The sequence below is a fragment of the Castanea sativa genome, chromosome 11 (assembly GCF_040712315.1).
Source record: "Castanea sativa cultivar Marrone di Chiusa Pesio chromosome 11, ASM4071231v1".
Classification (NCBI taxonomy): Eukaryota; Viridiplantae; Streptophyta; class Magnoliopsida; order Fagales; family Fagaceae; genus Castanea; species Castanea sativa.
In genome coordinates, this window is record NC_134023.1 from 21,728,086 (window position 1) to 21,744,892 (window position 16,807).

Below are 16,807 nucleotides of genomic sequence, written 5' to 3' on the forward strand. Positions count from 1 at the left end.
TAGTGGAGAATCTGCAGCAGAAAGTTGTTCCCACATAGTAAAAGTCTAAGAATAATAATCAGAAATAGATTGACCTGTCTCTTGGCACATTTGATAAGGCTTTGATTCAATGTGGAACTCCAAGCTTGAATCATTAGTACAATTATAGCGATCGGCCAGAAATTTCCAAGCAGCCTCAGTAGTCTCAAGACAAGGAAGAAGATTATGAATGGAGGGAATAGAGGTATTGATAAACCAAGATAAGCTCTTACTCTGAATACTCTCTCATTCCTCTAGGCGTTCTTCATAATCATCCGTTGTAACAGCAGTCTTGGAGGCATCTTCATCAGCTGTGGCTTTGGACTTAGGGTTTGGTATTGACTTAGGAATTGAACCAGTCACATATCTCCACAGTTTACGACCCTTGAGGAAGATAGTCATATTCTTAGACCATGCATGATAGCTAGTGGGACCATCCAACATAATGGTGATAGGACGTATGATATATCGATCATTTTGTTGAGCCATAATGAGGAAAATGACCAAAAAATGGGATTTAGAGACCTCAAATGCAAAAACAGAGCCCAAAATCGGAATCTACGTGAAAAATTGAGCAAGACAGGTTCTGTTGAAAATTTTTGACTTTGGTCAAAGTCAACGGTCTGGTCAAAGTCAATGGCTTGTGTGATGACGTGGCAGTGTGACGTCACCCTAGGGCTAACGTGGTAGTTCTTGAAACGGAGCAGGCGCGTGGCTCATGTGAGTGGCTGACGGCGTGTGGCGGCGCGTGGAGCGCATGCTCATGAGGCAGAAACTTCAGCTGGCGCGTGTGGGCGCGTGAGAGGTGGTTTCTGGCTACGCTTTGTTGGGTTTTGCTCAAGATTGGAAGATCTATCAATCTATGCCTTGATTTTGGCAATTTGATCAACAAACTAACGAAATTCGAGTGTTCTAGGGGCTGTGGGCGTGACGGCGGTGACTTGCTTCTGACAGTGACTACTGGATGAAGGTGAAGGCAACCGAAGAGCGCCTGAGATGTCCACAGGAATCAGAAAGTCAGAGGAATGGCTTTGATACCATGTTAACAATATAAGGTGAGAGAGAAAGACTAAATAGTCTGTATATAGATATGTGTATAACAATGTGCAATAGAGAGCCTTATATAGGCTAGGTATGTGTGCAGTACAAGTAATATGAGTGAACTACAAGTACAGTATACTAGGCTAAGCGCAATGGGCTACACTACTCTACGCTATACACTAACACATTTTAACGTTGAGTGGGGAAAAAACTGTTACAGGGATCCACCCAGATGAGAGTTCTTACAGCTTAAGTAGCATAAGTGATGCTATAAAAGGAGCAACTGGGTATGCTCCTGGGATAGAATACAATGTTGATGCATCAGGAAATAGCTAACTTTACTAGATTTATCTTTATGTGGACACTTTACGGTTAAACCTCATCAAATGTCTTGTACTACCAAAAGGGGGACGTGCCTCCAACATTGATTTCCCTACCTTCTAAGTATAATAGTGGAAAAAAGTGGATTGTCTCTCTTAAACATCATTTGTTGACAGTGTATTGGATATTTCGACTGTAGTCCTGCCTAATTACCAATCATTTGTATTCTCCGGTGGCATAATCTAATCTAATGGAAAAATAATCATATCTATTATGTACACCTTTAAATTGAAGAAAAATAAAATTTTCATTATAAAAATGAAGTCTCTGAATCCTGATTCATGTTCTGTGGGTTGATATCAATGATTTTATATTGAGTGAGGTGCCTCACGTTTTTTTTTAAATTTTCTAAGAATCTTTTTTATATAGAAAATCCTAAATGGCCAAGCTTTATTATATCTATGATTATTATCTTCTTTAGAAAGGGCAGAAATTGTAAGATCTTACAATAGCAACAAACTGTGAGTAGTGTGTGCAACACATGTTGATATAATAAAAAGAGTGTCTCTTCCAACCCTTTTTTAGACAATAAGGAGCTTTCTCAATGAAAGTTACACATGGATGAAAAGAAGCCACACGTGGTTCAAAGGAAGATATTTCCAACCTCAATTTTTGGTCTAATGGTTTTTAATGCTTCACAAAATCCATGAAGTTGTGAATTCAAAACTCTTAATTAGCATCTTAAAGTCATTTTTAAGGGATATTTCTCTATAATTTGCTCAACTGGTAAAGTTTCTGATGGTTGAATAAGAGAACTGGAGTTCAATCTGTGCCTATACCAGAAACCGATTGATGTTTTAGTCTAACTCGACAAAAATGGGCAATTAACCATAATCCCTCAACAATATAGTTAGTAGGTACTGTTTGGAAAGTATATATTTTACTAACATCTCGACTCTTAGAGAGTCAATTTTGGGCTTATAAATCGAGTCTCAAAGACTCGGTTTCCATGATCTGATCTGGTCTGATGTGGTGCTTTTCCATGTGGCGTCCACCTAGAAATCGAGTCTTAGAGACTCGATTTATATATCGACCCTTAAATACTCGATTTGTATGTGACGTGTACGACACGTGGAAGCTAGCTGATCTGATCTGTGGGAGCCACCTGGAAACCGAGTCTCTGAGACTCGATTTCTAATAGGGTTTTCTCAAAAATAAACCATCTCTAACGCCTTTCTCACTCTCACACAGACCTCTCATGCCTCTCTCCACACTCTGTCACTCACCCTCTCACTCTCCCTCTCACGCCTCTCTCACACCCTTTCCACCTTCTCACGCTCGCGCCTCTCCACCCTCACACACCCTCTCACACTCGCGCCTCTCTCACTCTCACGCCTCTCTCACTCGCCCTATCCACTCTCAGTCTCCACTCTCAAGCACCCTCTCCACTCTCACTCAGTTCTCTTAAGTATGATTTTCTTAATTGTGTGATTTTTTCATGTGGGTTTGTGGTTTTTGTTCCAAAATTATGATTGATTTAATTGTTTCGTGTGGTACTTTGTTTGGTTCCCAAGAAAATGCGAGAATTTTTTTTTTATTTGTTAATTTAACATGAGGAATTTTCTATTTGTTAATTTTCCATTTGGTACTCTAATTGATTTGATTGTGCTGAGATTGTCGTGTTTGAGAAAATTTAACATGAGAAAACTAAGAGGCCTGAGGAATGAGGAAACTTTGCCACTCATTGAATCCAAATCAGTCTGAGGTATCCAAGTCTGTAATAAGTTAATAACAGTAACAAATAAAAAGAGAAATAAATTTGCCTGTTGATTGGATTAGATCTTATTTTAAAACAAATTTGAACATGCAAATTGTATCACATATCAGTGTGAGATTTTAGCAGTCTCTACTCATATGGTTGGATTTGTAGACAGTTATGTGTGCGTTTGATTATCTGGGTTGTGGACCTATCTGATTTAAGTATTTATGAATATTGAACGGAAAACAAATTATATTGCCTATGCACATGCTTAGTAAGAAATCAGAACACACAAAGGTTTACACTTTTTTTTTTTTTTGAGCTTATTCAAGATCAAATATTTGTTTGAGTAAATTGATGCATTTTAAAATGTGTTACATGCACAAAAACTGCATGAAGTTCATTGTGTCTGCGTGTGTGGATTTGCAATGGCAAGAATGAAGCAATTTGAAAATAGGTAGTAATTACAAATGAATTCCACCAAAAACTAATTTCCAGAAAAAACAAAAGCAATTTCCTGAATAGTCTTAATCACTGAATTCCCTTTCAGCTATTATCCCTCAGTTGCCATTAAGGTCAATGAATCACACAGCTTTAGGAACTTCCAATCACAAAAATCATCAATTTTACCATTAAAAAAAACCAATTAAACTTTTAATTTCAGTTAACCTCCCTAAAGTAGAGACACATAAAAGGACACAAATACATAGACAACCAGACAATAGAGATAAAACACAAATTGACTCATTAATGCAGTAAACAAATAAAATTCAAAAGTAAATTTGTATATTTGTATAAGAATACTAATTAAATTATATAAAAAAGACAGTTTTAGCCCACAACTGTCTTAAGTTCATCTTTTCTAGACGGTGAATGCAAGTGGTTTCACATAGAATAATAAAAGACATGCATAATTGATTCACCAATTCAACAGACCAATGCAATTGAAAGACAATTTGAAAGCAATACCTTCAAATTTCATAGGTACAACAAGTTCAATTTCATAGTTTTGTTAGTTTCAAATACAGTTCCGAACAAAAAAAAAATAAAAAAAAAAAAAAATAAAAACCAGTGTAACTCGAGTATTAAACACTCGATTTCCACTATGGAAAAAAATCCAATAGAACTCGAGTATTAGACACTCGATTTATATTCAGTACTCGAGTTCACTAGTAGCGAGTACGCCAGACAGAGAGTTCAAAAATATTTACAGCCAACTGCCACTGGAAAAATTCCCAGTGGAAATCAAGTCTCTGAAACTCGATTTTCATTTCAACAACTTTTTGGTAAATAAGTCCTGCATAAATCGAGCCTTTGAAACTCTATTTGTACTAGCAGTATTTACGATTATGCCATCCGAATGGAAATCAAGTTTTAGAGACTCGATTTCCACTGGGTTTTTTTTTTTTTTTCTTTTTGTTACCCCCTTCCCCTGCAGCAGTAAACCAGAATTTTTTTTTCTTCCCCTGCAGCTGTAAACCAGATCTAGAACACATCACTATACATCCAATGCAAGAAACTGGATTAAAACAATTACTGTTCATAGGCACTATAGTTGCCCTCTTAGCTACAGACCATACAGATTTAACCACAGTACATCCGGCAGACAATCTGATTACTAGCTATCATTGCTTCAAACAAGTAGCTATGGTTGAACTTGCCAAAGTACTAGCTACTAATGCCAAAGTACTACGGTTGCTGGCATTATAGGCAAAAGCTGCATAACGCAACTAATGTAACGAGTACAATGGATAGCTACTAGTTCAATTACAACAACATTCAGCAAACAAAAAAAAACAACTGAGTCGATACAACATAGTCTACATAGTCACCTAACACTTGTCCATACTGATACAACATGGTCAACATAGTCGCCTAGCACTTGTCCATACCGAAGATAACCACAACTCCCACGTATAATGCCATTCCAAAATCGAGTCTCCGCTCGCTTGGAAAACATTAAAATACGATTGTTAGTTCCTGTTAACAATATAAAGTGAGAGAGAGACTGAATAGTCTGTATATTAATGTGTATATAACAATGTACAATAGAGAGCCTTATATAGGCTAGGTATGTGTGCAGTACAAGTAATATGAGTGAAGTACAAGTAATATGAGTGAACTACAAGTACAGTATACTGGGCTAAGCCCAATGGGCTAAACTAGTCTAAGCTATACACTAACATCCCCCCTCAAACTTGAGGTGGCAAGGAGGAAGCCAACCGGAGTTTGGATATAAGATCTCGAAGACGACTCGGCGGGTGAGTTTTGGTGAAGATATCAGCAGGCTGGTCAGCAGAGGAGATGGAGAACAACTTGAGATTTCCTTTCTTAAGATGCTGGCGAGTGATGTGGCAGTCGATCTCAACGTGCTTGGTGCATTCATGGAAGACATCATTATGAGCAACGTAGATAGCACTACGATTGTCACTATGAAGACATCATTATGAGGAGTGGTAGTGGGCTGTGGAGCACCCATGTCAGCTAAGAGCCAGGAAAACTAGACAAGCTCGCAGGTGGTGTCAGCAAGAGCATGGTACTCAGCCTCAGTACTGGAACGGGAAACCACATCCTGCTTCTTGCTACGCCACGAGACAAGAGAAGTACCCAACAAGAAATAGAAACTTGTGATAGAGCATCGATCAGTTGAATCACCTGCCTAGTCTGCATCTGAATAAGCATGAAGCTCAAGAGAAGATCGAGAGGAGTATTGAAGACCATGATAAAGTGTGCCTTTGACATATCAGAGAATCTGAAGAACGACAGCATAGTGGACAGAACGAGGGGCATCCATGAACTTACTAATTTTATCCACGGTGTGCGAAATATCCGGACGAGTAATAGTGAGATAGATCAGACTACCAACCAACTGACGATAGCGAGTAGCATCTGATATAGGTTCACCATTCAAGGGTGTGAGCTTTGCATTGTATTCCAAGGGAGTGGAAACAGTCTTGTTGTCGGTGATACCGGCTTTAGAGAGAAGATCAGAAGCATATTTTGCTTAGGAAAGATAGTATCCATCAGAGGAGGAGGTAACCTCAAGCCCAAGAAAATAGCTGAGAGTGCCCAAGTCTTTCTTCTTAAAATGATGACTAAGGAAGTGCTGAAGAAAGCGGATACCTGCAGAATCATCTCCAGTAATAATCATATCATCAACATAAAGAAGAATAAGAGTGATACTAGCAGAGGATCTTCAGACAAAGAGAGTAGTGTCATGAGGACTTGAAGTGAAACCCTGCTGTGCAACAACTGAGCTAAACTTTTCAAACCAAGCTCAAGGAGCCTGCTTGAGGCCATAAAGAGCACGACGAAGGCGGCAAACTTAACGGCCTGAGTGTGGATAGCCAGGGGGTGGCTGCATGTACACTTCTTCTTAGAGGTCTCCATTAAGGAAAGCATTCTTCACATCCATTTGATAAAGAGGCCAGCGGTGAACAGCAACCATAGCAATGAGATATCAGACAGATGTAAGGTGAGCAACTGGAGCAAATGTTTCCTCATAGTCAATGCCATACTCCTGAGTAAAGCCCTTGGAAACGAGGCGAGCCTTGTACCATTCAACAAATCCATCAGCCTTGGTCTTGATCTTGTAAGCCCACCTACAACCCACTACAGACTGACCAGGAGGCAAATCAACCATATCCCAAGTGTGATTCTTATGAAGGGCATCTAGTTCTTTGTTCATAGCTTGCTGCCAAAGAGGGTCAATATGGGCCTCACGATAGGTGTGAGGTTTATAGAGGGTGGCAAGAGCAAAAGAGCAGTGATAATCAGTGAGATAAAGGGGAGGAATGCTTACCCGAGTGGAACAACGAAGTTCAAGACCAACAAGAGACTCAAGAGAGGGTGGTGACACAGGATCCAAGACAGGTAGGTCATATGCCGGGGACAGAACCGGAGATGAGTCGTCTGGAGAGGTAGCAGATGTTGAAGAATCCTTCACAGGATCAGTATAGAGAGGAAGGAAAAGATTAGTTAAAATGGGAGACTCTGAAGAAGAGGACGCAGGAAACTACTGAAGACTCGTGAAAGGACGATGTTCCCAAAACTCAACATGACGGGAGACACAAAAGTGATGAGAAATAGGATCATAGTATCGAAACCCCTTTTGAGATACACCATAACCAAGGAAACAACAGAGACGAGCACGAGGCTGGAGCTTTGTTCGTTCAGGAAGAGGAAGAGAGATAAAGCAAGCATAACCAAAAACCTGAAGAGAGGAGTAGTCAAGAGTTTGACCATAGAGAAGCTCGAATGGTGATTTGTTGTGTGTAGTTGGTGAAGGAATACGATTAATGGTGTACACAGCAATGAGTGCGGCCTCACCCCAAAAGCGCTCAGGAAGAGAGGCAGAAATGAGAAGGATGCAGACAACATCAAGAATGTGACAATGTTTTCGTTCTGCACGAACATTTTGTTGAGATGTGTAAGGACAAGATCACTGAGGAAGGGTACCATGACTGTCTAAAAAGGATAGGAAAGATTTATCTTTATATTCTTGAGCATTATCTGATTAAAAGACTTTGACGATGCGATTGAACTGTGTTTCAATCATTTTATGAAATGTTTGGTAAATAGACACAAGTTCAGACCTAGGTGAAGCAAATAAAATCAAGTATATCGAGAAAAATCATCCACAAAATATGACAAAATATTTTGATCCCTCCTTAGTGGGAATAGGTGAAGGACCCCAAATATCAGAATGTAGAAGATCAAAAGGTGCAGAAGAAAAGGAGTCACTATTATTAAAGGGCAATTTTGTTTATTTGCCAAAATGACAAGAAGTACAATCAAATTTTTGAAACTGAACTGAACCTAAATGACCTTGAAAAGCTAACAACTGAAGACGAGACAAGGATGGATGACCAAGACGAGCATGCCATAGATCAGGTGAGGGGGTGGCAGTGGTAGCAGCTACAGAAACAACTTGTGAAGGAATCTTCAAGTTATGAACCTCCAACATGCGACCAACTTTACAGCTTGTCCCAAGCACTTGACTCGTCCGGGGATCTTGCACATCCACACCATGATTAGTTAATAGAAGATTTACGCCTAATTCACAAAGTTGACCAACATAAAGTAAATTGAGGGATGACTTTGGGATATAAAAAGTGTCACTAAGGGATAAACAAGGAGAAACGATTGTTCCTTTATGACTAACAGGCATAGGAGTTCCATCAGTAGTGTAAATGGTGATTGGATGTGCTAAGGGTGCCTTATCAGAAAATTGGGATTCATCAGGAGTCATATGGTTACAACATGCAGTATCAAAAAACCAAGGTTGTTTACCTGAGGTGACAGAAAGAGCAGTGGAAGTGTGGGATAAAACCTGTTGAACAACTGCCTCAATATCAGCCGTAGTAAGTGAGGAAGCTAAAGATGGACCTGTAGGAACTGATGAATCTAAAGGACATACAACAGCTGCCCAAGGAAGAAAAGCTTTATTCTTCTCTTGCACAAATTTCTGCAGTTTGCGATAAACTGAGATGTCATAGCTTTTGGTATGGTAAAACTCACAGTGAGTACCTTTGGAAGACTGAGAGGTGGGACGCCCAGAGTTTATTCGTGGAGGAGCAGTGAATGCAGCAATGGGAGGTTGTGGAGATGGTGTAGCCAATACATGATCAGATGATGACATGTGATGAGTAGGCCGATGGTTCTCCTCAAAAATAAGCTCCTTGACTGTAGCATCAAGAGAAGGAGTAGGAGACCGGCTAAACAGAGAAGCCCTAATAGGCTCAAAATCCTCACATAGACCCATCATGAAGTGCATAAATTTACAGCGATCCCGATATTTGACAAAGAGCTCAATGTCCTTAGAACACACTAGTGGAGGATCTGCAGCAGAAAGTTGTTCCCACATAGTAGAAGTCTGAGAATAATAATCAGAAATAGACTGACCTATCTCTTGGCGCATTTGATAAAGCTTTGATTCAATGTGGAACTCCAAGCTTGAATCATTAGTACAATTATAGCGATCGGTCAAAAATTTCCAAGCAACCTTAGCAGTCTCAAAACGAGGAAGAAGATTATGAATGTAGGGAATAGAGGTATTGATAAACCAATACAAGATCTTACTCTGAATACTCTCCAATTCCTCTAGGCATTCTTCATAATCATTCGTTGTAACAGCAGTCTTAGAGGCATCTTCAGCAGCTGTGGCTTTGGACTAAGGGTTTGGTACTGGCTTAGGAATTGAACCAGTTACATATCTCCACAGTTTACGACCCTTAAGGAAGACAGTCATATTCTAAGACCATGCATGATATCTAGTGGGACCATCCAACATAATGGTGATAAGACGCATGATATCTCGATTATTTTGTTGAGCCATAATGAGAAAAATGACAAAAAAATGGGATTTAGAGACCTCAAATGCAAAAATGGAGCCCAAAATCGGAATCTACGCGAAAAACTGAGCAAGACAGGTCCTGTTGAAAATTTTTTAATTTGGTCAAAGTCAACGGTCAACGGTTAACGATCTGGGCAAAGTCAACGGCTCGTGTGCTGACGTGGCAGTGTGACGTCACCCTAGGGCTGACGTGGCAGTTCGTGAAATGAAGCAGGGGCATGGGGCATATGAAGGCGCGTGACGGCACTGTCATGGCGCGTGAGGCACGTGAGAGTGGTTGACGGCGCATGGAACACGTGACGGCGCGTGGAACGCGTGCTCGTGAGGCAGAAACTTCAGCCGGCGCATATGGGCACGTGGGAGGTGGGAGGTGGTTTCTGGCAACACTTTGTTGGGTTTTTCTCAAGATCAGTAGATCTGTCAATCTATGCCTTGACTTTGGCAGTTTGATCAACAAAGCCGACGAAATCCGAGTGTTCTAGGGGCTGTGGGCGTGACGACAGTGACTTTCTTCTGACAATGACTACTGGATGAAGGTGAGGGCAGCGGAAGAATGCCGGAGATGTCCACAGGAACCTGAAAGTCAGAGGAATGACTCTGATACCATGTTAACAATATAAAGTGAAAGAGAGATTGAATAGTCTGTATATTAATGTGTATATAACAATGTACAATAAAGAGCCTTATATAGGCTAGGTATGTGTGCAGTACAAGTAATATGAGTGAACTACAAGTACAGTATACTGGGCAAAGCCCAATGAGCTAAACTAGTCTAAGCTATACACTAACAGTTCCTAAATGTGAAAAACAAAAACCAAATAAAATTATGAGCATATTATATCAAAACAGCAAAGGCACTTGCCTAGTTTGTAGCACTACTGCCTGTCGAAGCCCCACAAGAACTGCTTGTCAAAGCCCCACGGGAATTGGGACATCTTCTGCGGCTATGCCCCTCTTCATGACACACTCCGCATCGCTGCCTCAGTTGAATCTCCCTCAAGTCCAAATCTGGGTTCCGGCTTCCCCGTTTTCGCCGTACCCCATCCATTTCATTCCTTATTCTTGACTTCACAGGACGACCTTTGGCCCGCAACAGACTTGGATCAGGCACCCACCGTGGTCCACGAACATCCCTCCACAATGACTCTGACTTTGGCACCACAAATTGATGTGAATATGTGTGAATGGCGTTATCCAAACTCTAACATGGGTAAATATAGCTGGTCGCATTGAGATGCAATTGCTACAAAACTTTAATTGCATGTGAACAAGGGATCTTAATTTTTTGCCACTTTCCACAACCACATGTTCTAGCAAATACGCGCACTTCATGACTGTGGTTTCCCCCTCCACCTCTATGGTCGTTGTACTGGGTAACCACTTGATATACACCAGTTTCATGATTAAATTCCCTCACAGTGTGTCTTGAAGTTTTCTACAGATTTTTGGTATAGATCCCCATTGCATAATCACTCCACACCTTACCTTGAGAGCGATCAGAAGTAATTTATTTATGTCAATCATGGAAATATGCAACAAATTTGCACCAAGTGAACTCAACCATTGCAGCAATGGGCAAACCGTGGGCTCCTTTAAGTACCCCATTAAAGCACTTAGAGATATTGGTTGTCCTTGCCCTGTAACGTCTTCCACCTTCCACCATCATGTGATTGGGTCCATTTGTCCACATCCTCACTCATTAGATATGTGTATGGCATATAGCATTCAAGATGGGGATCATCAGGGTCTACACTCCTCAGTGCATTAATCTCGACATCCTTAATGGTTTGCATTATGGACTCAAATTTAGCTTCATAAGTCGCATATCCTGCTTTCAAGGCCAATGCCTTTAGAGTCGGGTCATCAAAGTGTGTGTTGAAGTTGCTAGCAACATGTTGAAGGCAATATCGGTGAAATACTCGTAACCTTCCGTCATCACCTATAGGACTCTCTGCAATGGCGCATTTGTGTCGGTCAGAAATAATGCAAATGCCCTCGTTAGGTATCACATACCCTATCAAACTCCTGAGACACTCTAAAAACCACCCCCAACTAGCCCCTTACTCCTTGTCCACAACAGCAAAGGCGAGAGGCAAAACCTTTTGGTTAGCATCGGTTGTCATTGCAATCATCAACACCCATCGATATTTACCATACAAATGAGTCCCATCAACACTGATCACTAGCCTGCAATATCTGAATGCAGCAATGCATGGAGCGAATGCGCAAAATACATAGCTCAGTAACGTAGTACCATCTATGGGCCTAGGTATGGTCCAATAGGTGTACTGGGTACTCGAATCCTAATCCAAGTATGCCAACAACAACTTTCGCAACCTTTGGTAAGACTCCTCCCAATCCCCAAATATCTTAGCAATTGCCTTTTGTTTTGCGTCTCATACCTTATAGTAAGAAAGCTCATGATTATACTTAGTATGTATGATCCCCCAGAGCTCATCAATACAAGCAGTGTGATTTTGTCGCAATTTTTCCATGATTTCTGATGCAACAGAATTAGAATCCATCATTTTACCATCTTTTCGCAGGCCAAATGGTATACAACTGTGTGGACCCACATAAGACGTGATCATCCACAGACCATTAAGTTTATCCTTCATGAATGCCCCAATGTACCACTTGCAGTTGGTGTCAATGCATGCGGTGCACAATTTAGTTTTGGTCGACCTCCGGATTATAAAATTTCTATTATCCTTTGCTGAGTATATTATCAATGCACGCTTCACCGCCTCTTTATTTGCAAAAGTTAACCCTTTATTAAAATGCATCCCATCTTCCCAAGTAGAAACAAATGGTATCTGAAGACGTGAAGGATCAACTATATTTTCCCAAGTATTTGCGTAGAATGACTCGGCAGGAGGTGTGTAGGCAGTAATCGTATTTGTAACATGCTGGACGCCAATATCATCGTCCACATCACCTTCATCATGGAACTCTATATTTTCCTCTTCAAAAGTGGGAGCAAGTTCATGGTCATCCACATCCCTATCAAAGTCGCCTCACTCAATCCTCTCTTCGTACTCATCTGTATCATCAAGATTTTCATCATTATTCGCAAATTGATCTTTGTCCTCCACCCCTAAATATGTCTCTTGAGGTTGGAGTGTTTCACCAGTATTGGCAGCATAATCTTGAGATGGGAGTGTGTAACCTCCCATTGTAGTGCATCCATCATCAAAGGCTATAAATTGTAAAGATGTAGTTTTTTTGTTGCAACTCCTCAACATCAACTTCTGCAAGCAGCTCGGAACTTACGTACAACTTAGCAGCATTTACTTGGGGCATTTTATGGATCCTATTAAACATGATCTTTACATGTTTATCTTCTTTGATCGCCATATACTTGTAATTTATCCGTTCATGAAGAACTTCTTGTGAGTAACGATAAATAATATTTATGTCATAACAAGTAGGGTTCAAACTCAGTTCTTCCATTATTTTCATCTTCAAATCATTCAATGTCTTCAACTTACGACGTATCATCATGTAATAGCATTCGATACCCAGCCCTTGAAATGGGAATCCGTCAATCTGTTCAGGATTGACAAGGGGTCCACCATAGTATACATTTATGTCAATATTCTTCAGAATTGTGAACCTATTAGAGTCAAGTGTAATATGTTAGTGACATATTTTAACATCAATTACAAAACATTTTTATGTACTCAAAGTACAAAAATTACAACTTCTTACATCAAACACACCCCACATTTGCATATACTCACTCCACATCACATACAAACACACTTAATCATTATCATTTCATACTCAAACAAATAAAAAAACTAAAGACAAAAATCACCCCCACTACAAAATTTCAAATCATTCTAACAAAAAAATAATGAAAAATATTAAACCAAACAACAACAAAAATAGCCATGATAAAAGCTTAACAATACAAATATATCTTAAATATTTTTTACTTTTTATAAAAAAGCCTAGCAAATATATACACTAACTTGTTACATCATATTCATATACAAACCCCACATTTGCATATATACTCAATCATTATCATTTGTTTCTAAAAAAAAAAAACTCATTAATCATACTCAAATAAAAAAATAAAAAAAAAACTAAACACACAAACCTTCAAATCATTCTATCAAAAATATAAAGAAAAATAACAAACCAAACAAAAAAACTCATGATACATACCCATAAAAAAACCTAACATTACATATATGTAACTAACAACTACCCATAAAAAACCCTAACATTACATATATGTAACTAACAACTATTTAGCAAAAAAAAAAAAAAACTAACAACTAGAGAGAGTGTATGCTATAAAAACCTTACCTGACATGAGGATGTGTAAATGGGGGGTGAGTTTGATTTGAAGTTTTGTATGAGAGTGAGAGAGAGAGAGAGAGAGAGAGAGGAAGAGAGAGAGAGAGAGAGGAAGAGAGAGTTGCTGGATTTTTTGGTGTGGGAAACGGCAAACCCCAGAAAAATAGGTAATGTGGACTAAAGAGCAGCTGCCCTAACCACGTGGATTTAACTGGACCACACCTTGCAAATCGAGTCTCAGAGACTCGATTTCACTTTTTAAAAACCAAGTCTCTAAGACTCGATATCTAGCTGGAGTCCACGTGGATGCAAGTGACAACATAAATCGAGTATTTAATTGTTCACATATAAATCGAGTTTCTAAAACTCGATTTCCAGGTGGCTGCCACGTGGAAAAGCGCCACATCAGATCTGGTCAGAACATGGAAATCAAATCTCAAAGACTCGATTTATAGGTTCATAATCGACTCTCTAAGAGTCGAGATGTTAGTAAAATATATACTTTCGCAACAATGCCTACTAGCTATATAGTTGAGGAATTATGGTTAATTGCCCATTTTCGCCGTCTAACTCCAACCAGGAAATCTAACTATAATAGGTGGTTAGCTGAATTTGTGGCTATCCCCAACGTCAAAGGTTCAAAGATTGTAGAATAGAAAAGAAAAAAAAAAGTTTTGACTTCAGAAATCACATCTCCCACAATCATGGAAAAAAATTATTAAAAGCTGGTTGATAAGCATGAATACAGACAAATGCATACTTGGTGAGACTTTTGGATATTCTTTTCCAGTGTAATTCTCAAATAAGACATCAAGACAATTTGTTAGTCTTGGCATTTTAGATAACGGCAAAATGTCCCAAACCTTCAAAATCTGAATGTAATATGAATTCTCCTCGACTATGTCAACCGTCCAAATAAGATTTAGCAACCCATTGACCTTGTATTGCTCTAATAATTGGGAAGAAGTTCCATGATGGTGGAAGAGTTTTTTCATTCTAAGAGGTTGACGCCAACCATTTGCAAGATTTTCAAATAAAGTAAGCACTTCTTTACAAGTCTCAGCATTTTCCACTTTCAACATGAATTTTTTAAAAAAAATCATTGCTGAAAGAGACCTATATTAGTATTAAAAAAAAATTAGTGAGGGTCAATTAATTAATGTTTAAACCTAATGAATTGAGGAATATGGAATTCAAATTCCAAAAGCCTCAGCGTCCTATATTGAATATTATCCATGCTTTGGTTCCTAGCATAAAATTGTAATTAAGAAATAAATGGAAATTAATGAAAATGAACTCACTTGGATATGTAAAATCAATTGTAATATGTTGTTCACCTGATAATATCTATTCAAGGGGAAGAACAAAACTGAGACACAATGATTAAATCTTTTTCCCTTCATTTTTTGAGCAGTTTTATTATATTAAGAACAAAACCATACTAACTTTATGGACAAAATAGAAACTGAGGTAAAAAAATTCTTCATATTGTCTAAAAGAAATTACCATATATGAAATAAAAGAATTTTCCAGCTCATAGTTTTTGATAATAGAAGCATAGAAACTGGAAACAATAGGTGATGTATCATTAAAAATAGTAAAAGGAAAAAAAAATTAATTAGCATACCTTCCATCTGGCTTTTTTGAACAGAAAAGAATCCATGTTGAGTAAAATGTGTATTTGGTTATGTTCAGCCAAGGCAACTGTTATAGCCTGAGCCAAGCTTTTGTCTTTTTGTTTTTTATTTTTTGATAAGTAAGAAAGATGTATATTCAAAAAACTACTTTATACAAAGAAGCACAAAGCATATCAAAGATTACAAAAAAGAGAGAAAAGCAAAAACGGATAAAAGAAACTAATTACAAAGAAAAAGAGAGACAAGGAACAAAGGGAGAGATTCACTAGAGGTGAGTGCCCAAGCCCTAGACCAATCAAATAGGGAACCAGTAAAGGAAGCAAGCAACTGGTCATCAGATCTATCCAAGTCCTCAAAAGTCCGCCGGTTACGTTCCTTCCAAATACACCACATCAAACACAACGAAACTAAATTCCAAATGTTAAATGAGTGCTTCCCCAACTAATTCCACCAGCCAAAAAGGAAGTCTACAACCGATCTTGAGAGAACCCACGGAATCTCAAAAGTTCTAAAGACAAAACTCTACAAAAGATGAGCCTTCCCACAATGTAGCAACAAATGATCTATTGTCTCTCCACAACAACGACACACGATGAGTCAACAAATTCTAAACCCCGACTTCGCAAATTATCACCCGTGAGAATCCTATCCCAGGCAACTGTCCAAACAAAAAAAGAGACACGCCTAGGTGCCTTGACCTTCCAAATACCTTTCCAGAGAAAAGCAACAGAAAAGGAACCATGTAACTTATGATAGAATGAGCGGATATTAAAATCCCCATTGTTCATCAACTTCTATCTCAGACGATCACTTTCATCTACTGAAGGTAAATTGGCAGCCAAGAACCTAAGGAAATCATCCAACATCTCTTTCTCCCAATCATTAGGAACCCGAATAAAACGAACATCCCAACTTCTCTTGCCCCCCACTTCTTGCCTTATTAGCAAAGAATTAATATAGGCAACTCTGTTAGTAGCAAGATTGTATAAGACCAAATAAGCCAAATGAAGAGGAAGATCCCCACTCCACCGATTTGTCCAAAATTTCATTCTATTCCCCACCCCAACCTGAAACTGGATGTGTTTGCTAAAAGCATCCCTTCCCATCCGGATACTTCTCCACAATCCACACCCATGAACACCCCTTCCCAGCTTGGATTTCCAACCCCCCCCCCCCCCCCCCCCCCAAAATTCTTCCCCAAATTTAGAAGTTACAACCCTCCTCCAAAGCCAAGTCTCCTCAATCCCGAAACACCAAAGCCATTTTCCTAATAATGCTTTTACTGAAGGTGGTTAATTTCTTAATTCCTAAGCCACCATTGGCAATAGGCATACACACCTTATCCCATCCTAACAAATGAGTCTT

The 16,807-nt window shown here is 39.2% G+C and overlaps 1 protein-coding gene across 1 annotated transcript; it reads right to left on the reverse strand.

Moving 5' to 3' along the window:
• Positions 1 to 6,599: 6,599 nt before the first annotated feature.
• Positions 6,600 to 10,542, reverse strand: LOC142616220 (uncharacterized). Its single transcript, XM_075789105.1, has 6 exons — positions 10,374 to 10,542; positions 10,284 to 10,288; positions 10,002 to 10,070; positions 7,967 to 9,311; positions 7,197 to 7,543; positions 6,600 to 7,079 (listed from the first exon to the last, which is right to left on the reverse strand). The coding sequence occupies exons 1-6, from the start codon at positions 10,540 to 10,542 to the stop codon at positions 6,600 to 6,602; spliced, it is 2,415 nt and encodes an 804-aa protein (XP_075645220.1).
• Positions 10,543 to 16,807: the final 6,265 nt, after the last annotated feature.